Source organism: Phoenix dactylifera, chromosome 1 (genome assembly GCF_051530095.1).
Source record: "Phoenix dactylifera cultivar Ajwa chromosome 1, Ajwa_hap1_PhDact_Kaust_v1.1, whole genome shotgun sequence".
Lineage (NCBI taxonomy): Eukaryota > Viridiplantae > Streptophyta > Magnoliopsida > Arecales > Arecaceae > Phoenix > Phoenix dactylifera.
In genome coordinates this window covers 46,637,227-46,654,674 of record NC_143190.1, presented here as the reverse complement: position 1 = coordinate 46,654,674, position 17,448 = coordinate 46,637,227, and the positions used below count along the sequence as shown (strand labels likewise).

General features: G+C 39.0%; 1 protein-coding gene across 4 annotated transcripts; it reads left to right on the top strand.

The window, feature by feature from the left end:
* The first annotated feature begins 5 nt into the window (after positions 1-5).
* On the top strand, positions 6-17,308 carry LOC103705606 (sulfhydryl oxidase 1-like). Of its 4 annotated transcripts, none has more exons than XM_008789385.6 (12): positions 6-438; positions 2,189-2,213; positions 2,298-2,390; positions 8,109-8,290; positions 10,740-10,812; positions 10,935-11,003; positions 11,093-11,166; positions 11,239-11,395; positions 13,124-13,164; positions 16,010-16,156; positions 16,232-16,723; positions 16,848-17,308. In XM_008789385.6, the coding sequence occupies exons 1-11, from the start codon at positions 218-220 to the stop codon at positions 16,710-16,712; spliced, it is 1,563 nt and encodes a 520-aa protein (XP_008787607.4). In that variant the 5' UTR covers positions 6-217; the 3' UTR covers positions 16,713-16,723; positions 16,848-17,308. The 4 variants fall into 4 exon arrangements, 3 of the variants coding, with proteins under 3 accessions (XP_008787607.4, XP_089780770.1, XP_008787608.4); XR_005511565.3 differs by having other exon boundaries at positions 15-438; positions 16,232-16,774; XM_008789386.5 differs by having other exon boundaries at positions 15-438; positions 16,232-16,675.
* Positions 17,309-17,448: the final 140 nt, after the last annotated feature.

Sequence of the window (17,448 nt, the reverse complement as noted above, 5' to 3'; positions counted from 1 at the left end):
CCTAGAATGCTCCCGATACTACCAATTTTCCAGTTCTTCGTCAACCACTCTTCCAAACTACTGCCAAGAAATATACCAATCCAGTTTTCAGACCGGATCTCTGCAAATCCAATCTCCGGACGTCAAACCCTTCTCTTTTTCTTTTTCTCCTCATTTCTTTCGAGAGATCAATTCCAGAGATTCCGATCTCTCGTCCGTTTCTTCTTTCCCCTCTCGAATGTCTATTTCCAATGCCCCGTCTCATCTTGTTCTTCTCCTATTCGTCCTCTTGATTTCGGTTTTCGAAGCTTTCGCTGGGCCTTCGCGGTCTCTCCTCCGAACCCTCGGAGATGGCCCCGATCTCCCCGATGCCGCCGTGGACCTCAACAGCTCCAATTTCGATCGCGTCCTTAAGGAGTCTCCGGCGGCCTTTGCGGTCGTCGAGTTCTTTGCTCACTGGTATGCCAGCCCTTTTCTTTCTCTTTCTCCGCAGATGATTCCTGTCTTGGTTCCCGATTTGTTTCGAGTGACGCTGTAAATTTGATCAGAAATCACTGTTCCTGAACCGAGGATTGGCTTTGGCATTTCTTGATTACCAGAAATTTCTTTTTATTGAAAAAATAAAATTTCTTGAAAGGTTTTGTCTTTTCCAGCAATTTCCGTCTCTATGTATGCTGTAGGATTCGTTCGAAACTAGTCTCTTTGAACCGAGATTGGTCTGGGCATGCCATGATTTCAAGAAAATTGTCTTTTTATTCTTTTTCCTTTAGATATTTTTTAATCTGAAGTTAAGTTCTTGAGTTTGGGATATGCGTACCAAAGGGAGGAAAAAATCAAATTGATCATGTTCAGTTTTGCAGCTAAGTTTCGTTTGATACTGTTGTCAATCCCTTCATACTTTTTTTTTGTCTGGTCAACTATTGCCTTATACGGGGGATTCGGCATCTTAATTAGTTGTCATTTGATTTGGACTTCCGATCTGAATTACTTGTGGTATTTAGGACTAGAAATTTGCGATGGGTTGTCTGGCTTTAGTGTCTGAGAAGCAAATTTTGGATATCTATCCCGTGATGATTCAATTATGAGTGACTGGTTGCTCTACACATAGGACTAAATGCACAGATTCTTTGATAGAATGATGGCATGTTAGAGTTTGTAGTGAATTTGAGATCAGTGGGAAACAAACGGGCAGGGGCTAGTTTTGATAAGATTCTAGGAACCAACTTGAAATTTTCCTTTGATGGAAATAAACTTTCAGGTAATGACAGGTTTATTCGTATGATTAGTATTCATGAAAGGATGATGAACTTTTCTAGTCATCATGCTCAATGGAGAGATTGGGTTCTGAGGGAATAACATTAAAGCATCTTAAGGGATAGAAGAAAGATATTTGAGCAGTGATTTAGAGCAACTAAGAGAGATTAGGAGGAAACGAGAGGGCTAAACCTGGACTCAAATCTTCAATTCATTTCCTAAGAAAAAAACCAGCATAAATTGCCTTCTAATGGCCAGCCATAGGGCCCTTTCATAGCTTTTTCATAATTTGTTCTACAAGTTAATTAGAATAACCAGGTAATCAATCATCTTATGGAACCAAAAACCTTCTTATAATGCAAAATTAATTCAGAATACAATAGATCCCTATGTGCAAAAACACCTAAAACAGCCAAAATTCAAATCCTAATGACTTTATGCCTTGTCCAACAAAAGCTATTCTATAGTGGGACTGTTGCATATCAATTCTACTTAAATCAGGTTTATTGAAACACTTTTAAAATTATCAAAGTAAAATATTTGAAAATATAATAATCAGAAATTGAATTATTTTTTAATTTTTCTTTCTCCATCAGATTTACATGAATAGAGGTCACTCATTGCACTTTTTGGTTTGCTAAAGGTTAAGCTTATCTTAGGAGTAGGGAAAATATATTACATATAAATGTTTTGAATGCTGGAAGTAAGGCAATCAAATTTGCTTTAAATTTTATGTTGAATGTCAAGCAGCAAATATTTATATTTGATGTTAAATATTTTATTTTATTATTTTACTATTGTGGTTTTACCATAAAGGTTGCTTGTTTAGAACTTTATTCTTTTGTACTTTTTCCAATTGACAAGTTGCCATCTTATATGTGTAATCTCATAATTTTGTCATTGCGCCTCTTTTCTATTTGTATATGCTAATTCTGTATGATGTTTTATTCTGCAGGTGTCCTGCTTGTAGAAATTATAAGGTATATGAGCCTAACATTTGAGGATACTTTCCTGGAATTCTTCAGACGCTAACTTTTGGTCTTTCTTGAGCAACAATCATACAGTCACACTATGAGAAGGTTGCGAGGCTTTTCAATGGGCCAGATGCACCACATCCTGGGATTGTTATCATGACAAGGGTTGACTGTGCAATGAAGGTATAGTGGCTCTAAATTAGGATGAATTTTCTTTTCTATATGTTAATCAGCTGTTGGATCTTTATATCTTGGGTTTGTGTCTTTTGCATGCCCTTGAAAACTCGGATAGCTCGAGTTCCTTTATTCAGTAATTTTAACTATAAGCATGATACTTAATTGAGGAAACTAATGCAAGAACAAGGCTGCACCTTGGGTATCTCTAAATAAATTATAGGGTATTCATGGTAGTAGTACTATCCGATGGAGCACTTTTTTATGCCCATTAGATATTATGCTGGTAGTTGAAGAATTTTTTTTTGTAGATACAAGCAAAATATGGTGCAAAGTATTTCTTGTCTGTAAATGTGATTGTGGAAAACAACTTTATAAACCTTTGAGAACTTTCATGTATCGTCATATGTTTCAACGAAAGAATGTTGAATAAGATCAACTTTTGTTGAAATCATGCAATGAATTCATTCTTCCAGACTCACCATGGGCTGTAGTTTGTGACTTTTTAACATATTTTTCTTCATATCATATATTCCACTCAAACCTAAGAGATGAGTCAAGATATGCATCATGGTATGTGCTTTCTGAAGTACGTCGACATTTTTTCTTAAATTTAACATATTTCATCATTTTATTCTTAAATAGCTGCTTTAATGTTGTTTCCCCTTTCCATTATTTCATAAAAGTATCCGATGTTTGCCCATTCCCATCAATGGAACTCGTACAAGTGGTGCCAGCACAGGTTTCACATCCCTTAGTTCCAAAAATCTGCACTCTCAGTTGTAATAATTTCAAGTGCGTAGTTTCAGTTCCATTGCTGCCCACCACGTGGTGTTTTCATCTGTCTTAAATATTTTTTCAACTTGAGAATGAACCAGAGCACACTAAGAAATTTTGTTGGGGCTTTGTAATATTTTTGTTGTTTGTCAAAACCTGCATCAGCTTGAAAATATTAAAATGCATATACATACATGCATATGTACATAGAATTCAAGTTTTAGAGTAGCAAATTGAACCTTGTAATTTGAGGATGTCTACTTGAGCTTATAAGTAGAAGCAATAGCAATTATTTTTGCACAATCGTCTGCTCCTTTTACACACACGCACACACACACACACACACATATATATATCCACACACACACACACACCCCCACATATGCATACATAGATATACATTATATTTATACATACATACATATGTACGTACATTTGTATGTATATCCATAACTAAGGACTTGTTAACAATTCAACCTCAAGAACAAGTGGTGCCACTTGTATTATATATGGTCAACATTATATACGTCTGCTAGTAAATGGTTCATAACTTCTTAACTTTGGGGATATGCTTTTCAATGTTTTCTCTAGTATGTGTCCCTGATTTGCTCCATGTGTTGACTGGCTAGTTCAGGATAAACAGAAAGCTTGACATAAGATGCAAAGCAGGATGGAATATGCCAAGCCATTAATTAAAAAAACTAGTCCTAGGAAAATTATATGCAATCTAAGATCGTAAGATTTGCAAAGAGAAAGTGGAAACTACATGCAATCCAAGAGTTAAGAAGGTATGCCATGATATGTTTGAAAAAACCTAGGAAAAGATGAGATTAAATGGTGGATGTACCGGCAAATCAATCTAATAATTCTTGCTACAAAATATTTTAGGGAGTCGAAGCTGTAGAGTTCCTTTAAATAGGTGTTGTCATGTCCTTTGTGGCTTTCATCCAGATACTCAAAAGCCACTTTGATGCGGAAAAAAACCAGGCAGCAGCGATCTTTGTCCTCAGAATGATCTCCCCTCGACGTGTCATAATTACACACGAGTGAATTTAGAAGAAAATAATTCTCATCAGCAAGCAAGATTTACAAAGATTTTTATCCAAACCTTCATCAACCAATACTTAGTCTACCTACCTTATGGATGTATGCATGTAATTTTCAACTATGATATTTCTTAACATGATTTTAAAAGCATGTGCAAAAACATTACAACAAATGAGTCGGTAATGCCTCTGGATTATCTTAGGCATGACTTAAAATTTCAAGCATGATTGTGCCCCATCTTTTAACCCTGCACAAACTGATGCTACCAAACTAGGCTTGCTCTAAAGCAAAAACAAAATGTTTATCATAAGAGAGCATTATGAGAAACATCAAAACAATCAATATAAGAAAGTAGCAAGCAGCTTCTAGTTTTCAAGAATAATAAGACTGCAGAAACCATTAATTGTAAATCTATTACTTTGTTGGCGACAATAATAATGTACTATTTTGATGGAAAGAAACTCGGAGGAGGGGGAGAAGACTGTTGTTTTTGAAAACTATATTTTTCATAGTAGTTATTGGCTTATTGCCTTTATTGCTTCCTACAAATATTTAGGCCTGTTAACGAGCCAAGCTGCTTGGGCCCGGGCCCAAAATGAAGCCCGTTTAAACTCGATCTCGCACCCGAGCAGCTCACGAGCCCAAACAAGCTCGTGACCCTCCCCCCCCACAACTCGTGACTTAACCATCTTTGACCCTCCCCCGGAAACCCACCCCCCCCCCCCCCAACTTGTGACTTAACCATTTTTGACCCTCCCCCCGGACACCCCCCCACCCCACCCGGCCACCCCTCTCCTCTGAAAATTGCTTTCAAAAGTCCGGCTCCTCGACCTGGATCTCAGCTCGTCTCCCTCGACGACCTCCACGCCTCCCTCGACGTTGTCGACGATCTCCTCTACGCCTCCCTCGGCTCGCTCCCCGACCTGGATCTTAGCCCGCCTCCCTCGACGTCGTCGACGACCTCCTCCACGCCTCCCTCGGCTCCCCGACTTGGATCTCAGCCTGCCTCCCTCGACGTCGTCGACGACCTCCTCCACGCCTTCCTCGGCTCCCCGATCCGGATCTCAGCCCGCCTCCCTCGACGACCTCCTCCACGCCTCCCTCGACGACCTCCTCTAGATCCCCCAGGCCCAGGACCCTCTCCGCCGCCCCGCCTTGCCCGAATCGACCTCCTCCACGCCTCCCTTGACGACCTCCTCCAGATCCCCCAGGCCCAGGACCCTCTCCGCCACCCCGCCTCCGCCCCCTGGACTGACTGCCTCCCTCGCCCGCCTCGACCTCCTCTGCCCTCCAGGCCCACCCCGCCGCCGCCGCCTCCCTCACCCGCCTCAACCTCCTCCGCTGAGGGTTTCCGCGCCTCCGAGCTCGCCGCCATCGCCGCTGCCTGCCCCGACCTCCGCCACCTCCTCGCCCCCTGCCTCTTCAACCCCTGCAGCCCTGCTACTTCGAGTTCATCGACGATGCCTCCCTCCTCGCCCTCGCCGCCGCCTGCTCCCGTCTCTCCCTCCTCCACCTCGTCGACCTCTCTACCCTCTCTTTCGCCCGACCCATCCCCATCCCCGAGCTCGAGCTCGAGCTTGTAATTGAAATGGGCTTTACGAACTCAAGCCCGAGCTTTTGCTGTGCCAAACGAGCCCGAACCTGAACTCAAGACAGAGCTCGATACCGAGCCCGAGCCCGAGATTCTATGAAACGAGCCAAGCTCGAGCCTCGGGCTCGGCTCGTTAACCGGCCTACAAATATTAGAGCTGAGGCGGTTCTCTTTAAGAAAGGTTTAAGTCCATGGGTAATGGGTTCTCTTTTGCACAAAGGTTTAGATTTTAGACTAACATGTTGTCTGATCATGGACATCATCTCTTTGATTTTGTCCTAGCACATGGGAGTTGGAACGTTGGAAATCTGAGACTTTAGAAATGCAGGTCTGAAAGGAGATGGGATCATGGGAGTAATCCAATGGTCATTGGTTTAGGCTACTAGGTTTCTTTATTAAGGTGAGCCACGTTTTGAATTTTTGAGAGTTGTGATTCTTTTTAATTTTTTTAAGCAAGGTTCGCCGTCTCGGTATCGGATCCCGTACCGGTGTCACATTAGCACAGTGTCGGTATGGGACGGTACGCCCGTACCGTTCGGTTTGGGCCGGTATGACGTACCATGCTTTTAAGATTGTATCTTTGGCATCGATTCACGATCCATTTCATGGCATTTAAGAGTGTTTGTGAAACCTATTAATTGGTTTTCCATTTGAGGCGGGCCTCCATGTTTCCTGTATGATAGGTAGCGTCTGTAACAGTCATATCTCACTATTTTGCCTGAAAGTGATGTGGACTGAAATGTTTTGTTATGATATTGGTTAATGCAAGTCTGTGCATGGTACTTGTATTTGCTAACTATGCTTCAACAACAGTTAAGATTGATTACCATAATGGGGATAATAGAGTCTGAAGATGGAAGGATAATGGCATCTCCAGGGAGAAAACTACATAAACGTTTCAGAGACAATAGAACACTTAGGTAGATGAAGATGGTTTGAAGCTTTAATTGCCACATATGGTTAATGCTGTAGATGTGACCATGCCCCACTTATTGCCGTACTTATCTAATGGCCGGAGATGTGGGATTTTGGCTTTGTTCTTCATCTGTATGTTCTGTTAGTAAGACAGATCAAGAGATCGAGAATTATTGCTCTTATCATTTGTTGGAGATCTGGAAGAGAGAAGTACAAGAATTTGTCAAACATAACTTTGGATAGATGGGTTGCTAAGGGCACTAATTTTCCGTCCCTTTTTTTAAAAGAAGGCATTGTTCTTTGTTTTCCATGAATTCATGTGCCGATCGGCCTGACACAACATGATATGTGCTGTCTTAGTCCCTCATCGGCATGTGTAACTGGCATGGTACTAGTTGCATGTCAGTACTAGGCATGCTGCCTTGCTAGTGCGTGTCAAGTGTGCCAGGCATTGGCATGAAGCAATACAGCAAAGTACATTTCATGCTAGTGCCAGGCCAGCATGCCATTGGCAAGTGATACCTTATATATATAATGTATGTATGTATGTATATGTATATATATTATAAGCATGCATGTGGTTACGTATGTATTTGACATCTATTTTCTTCTTGATCAACTCTTTGATGAATTCACCAAACTACTTGTATTGATTTGTTCTTTTTTTTTTTTGAGTTGACTGAAGCGAGAGGAAATTAATGTTGAAGAAAACAAAGGAGACATGTCTAGATCTTTTTTTTCCTTTCTGTAAAATGTGTTCTTAATGATAATGCTAATGTCAAATTATGCAGATCTACCTACTCATTTATTTCCATTGCAATGTATACAATAGGTTCAAATCAGCTCAGTGAATATTTTGAGGAAGCATGAGCCGTCTCACCACAGTAATTATAAAACAAAATTGAGATGGTGTACCTAAACATAAGGGGCATAATCTTTTAGCTACCCTTAATTACTTCAAATTATTGCAATATTCAAATGATTCTGTTGGGAGATATTATTATAAATGATGTTTCATGAAGACTTGGAACTATGAAGATCAGTTTTATTTCCAGATGTTGGTCTGCATGAAGGGAATATGTTTAGGGGGATTAGTCTTTAACTTATCATGGGAGGTCTCTTTATGCTTTGTATGGATCGTGATATTTTTCCATTAAAATTGATTTTGTAGATTGTTAAGGTGTATAGTTCATTTGTTTATTGTGAGATTTTCATATTCTTAGGTGATGTCGCTATACTGCCCAATGGTAATTGGTTCCAATTGTTTTGATTCTCTAGTTTCAAGTCCAATTGTTTTTCACTTCTTGCTCTTTTGTAATGTTTTGAATGGTTCACATTCATGGAGCAGTGCAGGTTAGTGATCGTCTTTATTTGTGTGTGAATGTTTGGCAGCACAGATGAATACGAATCTTTGTGATAGGTTTTCAGTTGGCCATTATCCCATGCTATTATGGGGTCCACCACCTAAATTTGCATCCAGTCGATGGGATCCTAAGCAAGAGAAAAGTGAGATTCAATCAATTGATGATGGAAGGACAGCAGATCGTTTACTCAAATGGATAAATAAGCAAATTGGCAGGCAAGTTGTGTCGTATCATTTTTTTTTAAATGCTTTCATGAATCAGGAGTCAGCACACACTAGCTTTTGCCTTGTCTTCTTGTGCGTGATATTTCGATTTTAATGTACGGAAACATGATATTTTGGTGTATGAATTTTAAAGATGATACTAGCTTTTGTAATCTTGATAGTAGTTCCTGTAATGGTAAAGGGTGCCAGTTTGCGATGCTACTATGCTGAGACATGGTACAATAGTTTGTTATCACCTCCTTTTTCTTTTTCTTTTACTTTTTCTTTTTCTGTATGTGCGCATGCTTGTTTAGGGGAGGGGGTTACTAGTCTGAAAGCAATCTTGTGTAGTGGTAATTCACTGGTCTATTATTGTATGGCTAGCATGGACTGGTAAGATCCAGTACATGAATCCTTGGATGGGACATGCTAGATGGTAAGCATCTATTTTGATTATCATATGCTTGTAGTTTAGTTGCGCCACACACACACACACACACACACACACACTTGGACTAGCTTTAAATTGGATATAAATGAAGTTTATGCATCATTGAATCATGATTCTACCTATTATAATATACAAAGATGATATGCTTGTAGGGTTATATGGTACAGTCCCCCCCCCCCCCCCCCCCCCCCCCCCAAAATCTCAAGTACACCAGATCTTTTGATCAGCTTAAAAATAGATGGATTAGTATATTGGCATCACTAATACTAGGAGCATACTTGTGATAAGCTAAGGGCCAATTTGATAAGATAAAAGAGGGGCATGGTTATGGCGACCCAAGACCTTAGACAAAATGCTAGCCAGAATATATAATTTGAGTTCGGCCTTGCATAAGTACGAAAGTCTTCTCAGAGAATAATTGATGTGAGACTAAACACATGCCTGCATAGGTCCTCATGCTCCCCTATTTAAGCCTCGACGTCCTCACCAAGCTAATGGTTCGAATTCAATCAAATCCATACAAAAACACAATTAAATCTAAACACAAATACCATAACAAGCTTGTGGTTAGCCCTAAAACGGTCTGTGCTATAGTGCTTTCTAGTCCACATGGGCCATGGGTTGGGTTTCATTTGTAATTACCTAGGGCATTACACAAAAAGGCTAGCCTGAAAATATTATTTGGGTTCCTTGGCTTGTGTAAGTATGCTAGATCTGCCCAGTGCATAATTGATGTGGGACTAAACTCACGTCCGCATGGGTCCTCACAATGACACTAGAGCTAGGTGGATTCTGATAGTGAGATATTCTCCTTCAGCATTATACAATAGTTACTATATATTGGACTGAGAATATTGAGAATCTGTCAATGTTGTTAATGACATAATTTTGAGTTCATTGTCTTCCTTATAAAGTACTCTTCTGATCAAGTGCAATTTCTAATTCTTGATCAATAATTGTTACAGATTTTCATCTGACGTGCAACAAACTCACTGAGGATTTTATTCCCTATCCGAGCATTATTTTTCACTATTCTTAATATCTTCTGTGGTTTATTAACGTATAACATGGAAATCCAACCTAAGTAGGATTTCTAGAGGCGGTTTACAAGTTGCAAGCAGATGTTTGTACTTGTTTATCCAAAATATGCTGCATGGATGTGGTACTTCTTTATGTGCATTATATATATGATGATAGTTGCATCACTTGCATTTCCCAAGTAGTGAGGACAATCCTTATGATCCAGTTAAAAAATCACAGTATGCTGAAAACACGAAGATCTATGTTTCTACATTTCTCTGAGGATACCTACAATGGATGAAAAGTTTGTTCTGCATTGCAGAAGATCCCGCATATAAAAGTATAAGGATTTTGGAGCAAATCATATAAATATTCTAGAGGCATATGCCCTCAGTGTCTGACTCACCCTGTTCCTTTTGTTGCTATTTTATATATTTCTTGCTTTCAACCTTAATTATATAAGATTGGATTATTTATGTGATAGCAATTTAAAACCATTTCAGCTTATTATTTCTAAATAAACTTGTTACAAGCATTCTCTGTTACCTTTGGAACTGAGATCATGTGCAAATCCAGCCAAATGAAGTTGCATGTTGCCATCATTTACTTGTTGAATATTATGGAAGCTGTTCAAAATTTTCTTTAGTCAGGTGTCTTTGTAATGAGTGACCAAAGCAGATTATAAAAACTGCTCGAACATGGTAGACAATGACTAGAAATTTTACTTCAACACTTGAACTGGCTATAATATCTTGCATCTTTTCTTTTCCCATGCTTGTATGCTTTTATGTGGTTGTAGCTTGTAAACTTGTAACTTGTCACTGTGACCTGCCAACAATATGTTTCCTGCTTATGGTCTAGCTAATTAAACTGGTACCCTGAGTTAGCCATTTTGTGCATTTACTTTTAAAAATCCATGGTAAATCGTTACTGTTAAAAACCAGATAAATTCCAATCTTGATATGTATGTTATGTTTCTGATATATGCAGCTCATTCAGTTTAGATGATGAAAAATATGAGAATGAAAATACACTTCCACGGAATGACTCTGATCCTGAACAGGTATTTTATGCATTTGCTGTGTGCTTTATTGTTATTCTGCTTCAGTTGAATTATCTTTTATCAGTGCACTTTTCTTTCAAGAATACAAGACTAAATTAATTATTATGTACTTATTTCATAAGATTGCTCGAGCTATTTATGATGTTGAGGAAGCAACAGCTGGTGCATTTGACATAATATTGGAACACAAGGTTGAGCTTTTTTCTTCTTGGATTAGATTTGTAAGTTATTTTTTTAAGAAATTGCACTGATAATTCTGTTGTTCTTGTACAATTTGCAGATGATCAAGTCAGATACTCGAGTCCCGCTTATAAAGTTCTTCCAGCTCTTGGTCACTCACCATCCTTCTAAAAGGTCAAATTATCAAACTTTTCTGCATCTAGGACAATGAGTTTGTAGTTGCTTACTCTCGCATTTGATTATTAGGTGTCGAAGGGGAAGTGCTGAGATACTTGTAAACTTTGATGATCTGTGGCCTTCAGACCTTTTTTCAGTCGGTTCTCAAGAGACCAATGTATTGCAGGAAAGGGGCAGATTAACAGGTTACTTGATCTGTGGGAAGGAAGTCCCTCGTGGGTATTGGGTGCGTATCTTGCTTCTTTGAACTATTCTTGTCTGTAGTATGCTGAGATTTCTTTTTCTAACTGAAGTATTACTGAATATTTTGATTTTTGGATATGTTGCTAACCTATATCTTTGTTCATTCAACTTGCCTTAGAATTGAATTTCACAGTTAACATGGAAAATGTCTACCCTCTCTCTCTCTCTCTCAAAAAAAAAAAAAAAAGAACTTAGAAGATAATCGGCCTTACTTACAAAAAAGAATCCTTTTACAACTTTTAGAGGAAGAAGGATTTCTTGGGGAAAAAAGAATCCTTTTACCTGATAAAAAGTGCTCCTTGTATAAGTAAAAGTTGAAAAGCAGCTTCTAACGTGAGAAAGCTTTGGTTTCTGCAAGGGAGAAGTTAGAACACTTAGGTCCTCTTGGTCTTGCTTATTCTTATTTCAGGTACTTGCTTCTTGAAAAGAAAATGAGTTTTCTTTTCTTGAAGACAAAGGTGGTGTCTAAGGATTAGGCAAACTAAAATTCAATTCCACTCTTCACAGGTCAAACCTGAACCTAGTATCTGAACTGTGGGTTCAGTCTTAATCATTCATTTGGACTGAAACCTCAACCAAGTTTTTTTCGAGTCTTATGAATTCTAGATGCAGCCTACAAAGACTGAATAAACTTGACTTTGTACTGATTTATGTTCATAAGTTCTGAGCCAGACATCAAATATAAACCCAACCTGAGCTGAAATTGCGTCAAGTAAGTGGATCTAAAATCTAGATCCTAAATCCATATCAAATCAAGCTTGGTTTAGTGCATGGCTTCAAATGGACCCAAATCCTACCAAACTCATCTGGGGATATGTTTCTGCTAATGCTTTTTACCTCCCTTTCCTTTAGTCACTAAAATAGTTTTTCAGTTACGTGTTTACCAAACACCAAATATCTGAAATGCTTCTTCTTGATCACTTTCCTGGAAGTGCTTCATGAGAAGCCCTTTCTGAAAAGCAAAAGCAACAACCACCAAGAAGAAAGGAAAAGAACCATTCTTTGGGTAAGTTGGTTTCATGCTTAGATAACTGTAATGACTAAGAGACTGAATTGATTCACCAAGTCATACTTTACTCTCCAAAAGCCTGAGACTTACATAGATGCCCTTTAAAACTTAAAATTTGCATAAATGACTTTAGTGTTAGATATCATCCTCCTTAGTTCTCACACATATTTGCCTGAAATTTACTTTTTTTTGTTTTAAAGATGTTGCAAGTTGCAACCATATTCATCTAATCTATAATCTTTCTTCCTTTACTACATATGAGTATCCTTCTGCTCCATTTCACTCTCCTTCCATGGAATACCATGAAAAATTCCTTCTTGACCTCTAAGTGACCTTTGAAGTTGTGCCATATAATGAACTAATCAATAATTGGTCTTTCCAAAGTTTTTTTTTTTTTTCAAAATACTTCACCAGCCATGGCCATTGCCATTACTGATTGTGGTAACAAGCGTCATGAATTCTTGGGAGCTACATCCTTCTATTTGCTATAATCCAAGAAATAACTATCATTGCTTATGTCCTTGGGTGCTACATCTGAAATAATATCTTGAGAGCTACATCCTTCTATTTGCCATGGCCATTGCCATTACTGATTGTGGTAACATATTTAGTACATGTTACATTATCTAAAAGTATTGCATGACTTGCTTATTCACGCTGCAATTTCTTTGCCATACTTATTTGTACAAAATCACATTGCAGATTTTTTGTCGTGGCAGCAAAAATGATACCAGGGGCTTTAGGTATTGTATTCTTCTTGGCTTTTCAAGAATAATCTCTGCTCTTGTTTCTTTTATACTTAATTATGTGGTAGCTGGACAATATGACCACACAGAATGAGCTAGTGCAGCACCTATATCTTCATTGGTTCAAGACAGGATTTTAGATCTATATAAAGAAAGAAATGTTTTGTTAGATCTATGTTTAGAAAGGAATATATTGGAGCCAGAACCTTAATAACTGAATTGCATAACAGTAAGATCCTAAAAATCAGATTAAACTGGCTTTGTAATTATCTTTATAATTCAAATAGATATTTGAACCCTAGAATGCCCTTTATTAATTATAAGCAGTGTAGAGGTTCGAGGTCCTGGAATATCTTTCCAATGAACCTAGGCCTGTCAAAAATCAAGAAGATTGCTGATATGCTTGTGACAATTGTTCCAGGCCTTTTAGTACGATAAATTCGAACATCATGGTATCACAAATTATATGACTGTCTTCATAATGAAGAATCGGAAATCCCACCTAACAAACCTTGGTTAATACCTTATTTGCGGAGTCATATATTGTTGATTCACAGTTTTAATCTCTAAAAGTCCTCATCCTTGCACATATCTTTGAAATAAGAAAAGAAAATTTTTGTAGGTTTGTGAATGAGCCAAGTTACAAAACACATGCTTGGGGTTGAAAGTTCAAGCCTGAACCTTACCTCGCCTGAACTAGGCCTGAGAGTCTGATGCCCAGTCACCTAACTTGGGCCAGGCATGAGGGTCTCGTGCCCAAGTTTGACTCTTCCACTAGTGTCCTATCGGTGCGGGTCAACTACCCAATTATTTAAGGATAACATCTAGGCTTAGGCATGTCGCAAAAACTTTCAGGCCATTTAGGCCAGTGGGCCCATGGATAGCACTAGATGTAGTCACTTGCTTTATGATTCCTAGATCACATTCCATGATCCAATCAAGGAGAAGGAAGAATTTTCTCAATCCGCTTAACTTGACTCTCTCAAAAGAAATTTAGAGAATGATGAAAAAAAGGGCGAAAGTAGGAGTTAGGTCTCCTTTCTTTCATTGATGATCCAAAAACTGAGATATATAGCCTTTATTTATAATAGTAGTGACGGCCGCCCTTGTACAATTTAGGTTGGATTTCTCTCTTAGTTCGAATAGGACTAGTTTTCCAAAAATAAGCATGACTAGTAGAAATAAATACGAAAAAAATTAAATCTTGTAAGAGGTAGATCTTGACTCCACCAATCTTTTCTTTTTGTCGTTCCTCTTAATTCTTCCTAGATTGGGAGATACGCCCATTTAAAATCTTTCTAGAAAAAAAAAATTTTGGTTTGACTAGCCCGTTTGGGGTCCAAACGATGAAATTTCGGCCCGTTTTAACCTTCTAGGAGGTTGGCGCTATGTCGTAGATATCGAAAAGTTATCCGACTTAAAAAAAAAGATCATCTTAATCGGACATTGTATAACCAAATTATGGGCTCTAGAAGTTTGACGCGCGATTCGGCTTCTTAATATGACAGATCTTGCTTCTGAACCCTATCCAGCTCTACCTGTAGTGCCTTAAGTAGTTCACATCGAGCCTGATGATCCTCCTAGATCATTCCAAATACTGTCTATGTTTCCTTGGGTCCCAATTCCAAATACTATCCGAAGGGCTTGGTTGTCTTTGAGTAAAGATGAACTAGTAGCTTAGTTTAATATTTTTTGAGGTTTTATAGGTTATGTTTTTCACTAGGAGACTTTGTAACCTTACGATAGCAGGTACACCACTGTGCATAGAAGATTCCAGTACCAAAGCCTTGATTAAACAAGTTGTGTACAATCTTTGCAATAAAATAGATGAATTTCTTACAAGTCTGGCAACCTTTTTTTTTTCTAGGACATTGATGTCCATATAGAGTGCACCTAGATTAAGCCATGTGAGCTATTCATGAATGCTGGTGCTTTATTGTAATGATATTAGAAAGGATACAAACCCATCTTGCTAACTTAAATCAATAGAATCAAGGTTGGCGGAATTGGTACTGGTTCTCCAGTGGCACGAGTTGGTATGGGCCGTGCTGGGCATGTATCGATAGAGGAGACGGCACGCAAACCGTGAGAGCGAGAAAGAGAGAAAGAGGGAGGGAGTTTGAAACAGGGGAACCGACAATGGCTTTGCCTCTTGCGGCCTCCGCTGGCTTTTGCCGACCCTCCGCCGGCCTCCCGCCCTCTCCCTCTTTCTCCCTGCTCGCTCTCTTTGCTTCTCCTTCTCTGGCTCTGGCAACGGTTTCGTTTCCATTGCCAGAACCATAACGGTGAACCTCCGGTATGGCTCGGAACGGCCGGAACTGTCCGGTTCTGGACGATTTTGCCGACCCTGGGTAGAATGACTATTGTTGCTTTACTTGGCTGCTTGCAACCTTTTCCATCAGTGGTGCTTTGGAGCTTCATCTAGTGGATTAATACTATATATAAATAGAACTTTTGGGTGTCCATTGTTGGTTGTCTAAATGGATGTTCAATGATCTCATACCCTGATGTGAGATCACAAGAGGAATGAAAGCAGATGGATGATAAAGAACTGAGACTCCAAGCACCATTTGACTTGATCTGCTCCCTTTAAATAATAATAATAAAAAATGATATGCATCTCAGCTGTCTCGCTTTTCTCCCTTTGATTAACTAGTTCAAGAATTTCAACTGTTCTTTCTATATCTCGTGTGCTCAAGATATTTGGAAATTTAACCATATCTTCTTGATACGTCATATCAAATATGTTACATGCCTTTTACCTGATATATTCAATAAATACATTACTTACAGAATTCCATCAGAAATGATGTTTTTGCTTATGTGATATTACTATTGGCAGCTGTGGCCTTTGGGTTCTATTACATTCTCTTTCTGTGAGAGTTGCTGATGGAGAGAGCCATTTGGCTTTCACTGCAATCTGTGATTTCATCCATAATTTCTTCATCTGTGAGGAATGTCGCAGACATTTTTATGACATGTGCTCAAGGTACAAAAAGATAACTTGCAAATGCTCGTTTCAGCGTGCTGTCTTATAGGTCTAATTTGAGAACTCTGCATGTAGTGCTTCAGTCCCATTTAATACAACACGTGATCTAAGCCTTTGGCTATGGAGCACGCATAACAAAGTCAATGAAAGGCTGAGGAAAGAAGAGAAAGCCTTAAGAACTGGTGACCCAAGGTTCCCCAAGGTTATATGGCCCCCGGAGCAACTCTGCCCATCATGCTATCTTTCTTCTATCAGTAAAAGAAATGGCACAGCTCAAGTAGATTGGAATGAGGATGAAGTGTTCAACTTTTTGGTTCAGTATTATGGGAAAACTCTAGTGTCTTCTTACAAGGATGCAAGCCTCGGCAGAAACAAAAGTGATGAATCTGTGGCAGATGATATCATCACCTCAACAAATGCAGTTGCTGTACCTCTTGGAGCTGCCATGGCCATTGCCTTTGCCAGCTGCGCATTTGGGGCGCTGGCTTGCTTTTGGCGGACACAGCAGAAGAATCGGAAGTACTTACACCAACTACACTCTTTAAAGAACATATGATTAGTAGGAGGGTAATCATCAGTATTATTGGCTTTGCTAGGAAGGCATCAACTAATAGTAATGTGAGTAATGTTTGTGGAGTTGACTCATTCTTTTTCTTTCTTTCTTTTCGTTTTGCCAATTCTACCATTTCAGGCAAAGAAAGAAGAATCGAGGCTGAGACTAGTTCAGTGTTAATCAGGCACTAGCGCCACAAAACTGCATGGCATTATGGACGTTTTCATGACCACCCTGTTGTGCTTTCTTTTAATAATTGTCTAATTCTTCATCAAGGTCATTCCATGTATATTATTTAATATAATCATTATTGAAATTTTCAAATGCAGCTGAGCGCATATACACTGCAAAAGAAAAAGGGCGTGCAGATTAGGAATTTAGAATTTTTTTTTTTGTTTTCCCCCTTTTTTTTTTTGGCATGTGTTAAGATATTTTGATTGTTACGAGTCTGTAAACGGGGCAAGAACCCCGATTATTGTACCCATTTTGAGCGTGGGATCTGAAGAGGTCATGTTTCTGTTGAGTCCATTGTTGGGTTTAGTTGTTTCTCTCTACATTGGTTGATTCAATATTTAGAGTGTCGATATGGTTTTCGCTCTGCTCTCTTTCTTATGTTGGATAATGCTTGTGGATATGGTGACTTGGTGATCAGACAACTCAACCAGCTCATAATCATTAATGACTGGATCTACCAAGAAAAAAAGGCTCATAAAGACTGCACATCCCGTCCTCTCAATGT

Coding starts and splice junctions, on each gene's coding strand:
- LOC103705606 (XM_008789385.6), top strand. CDS start 218: ATGTCTATTTCCAATGCCCCGTCTCATCTTGTTCTTCTCCTATTCGTC. Junction 439..2,188: donor GTCGAGTTCTTTGCTCACTG/GTATGCCAGCCC, acceptor TTTATTCTGCAG/GTGTCCTGCTTGTAGAAATT. Junction 8,291..10,739: donor ATAAATAAGCAAATTGGCAG/GCAAGTTGTGTC, acceptor TGATATATGCAG/CTCATTCAGTTTAGATGATG.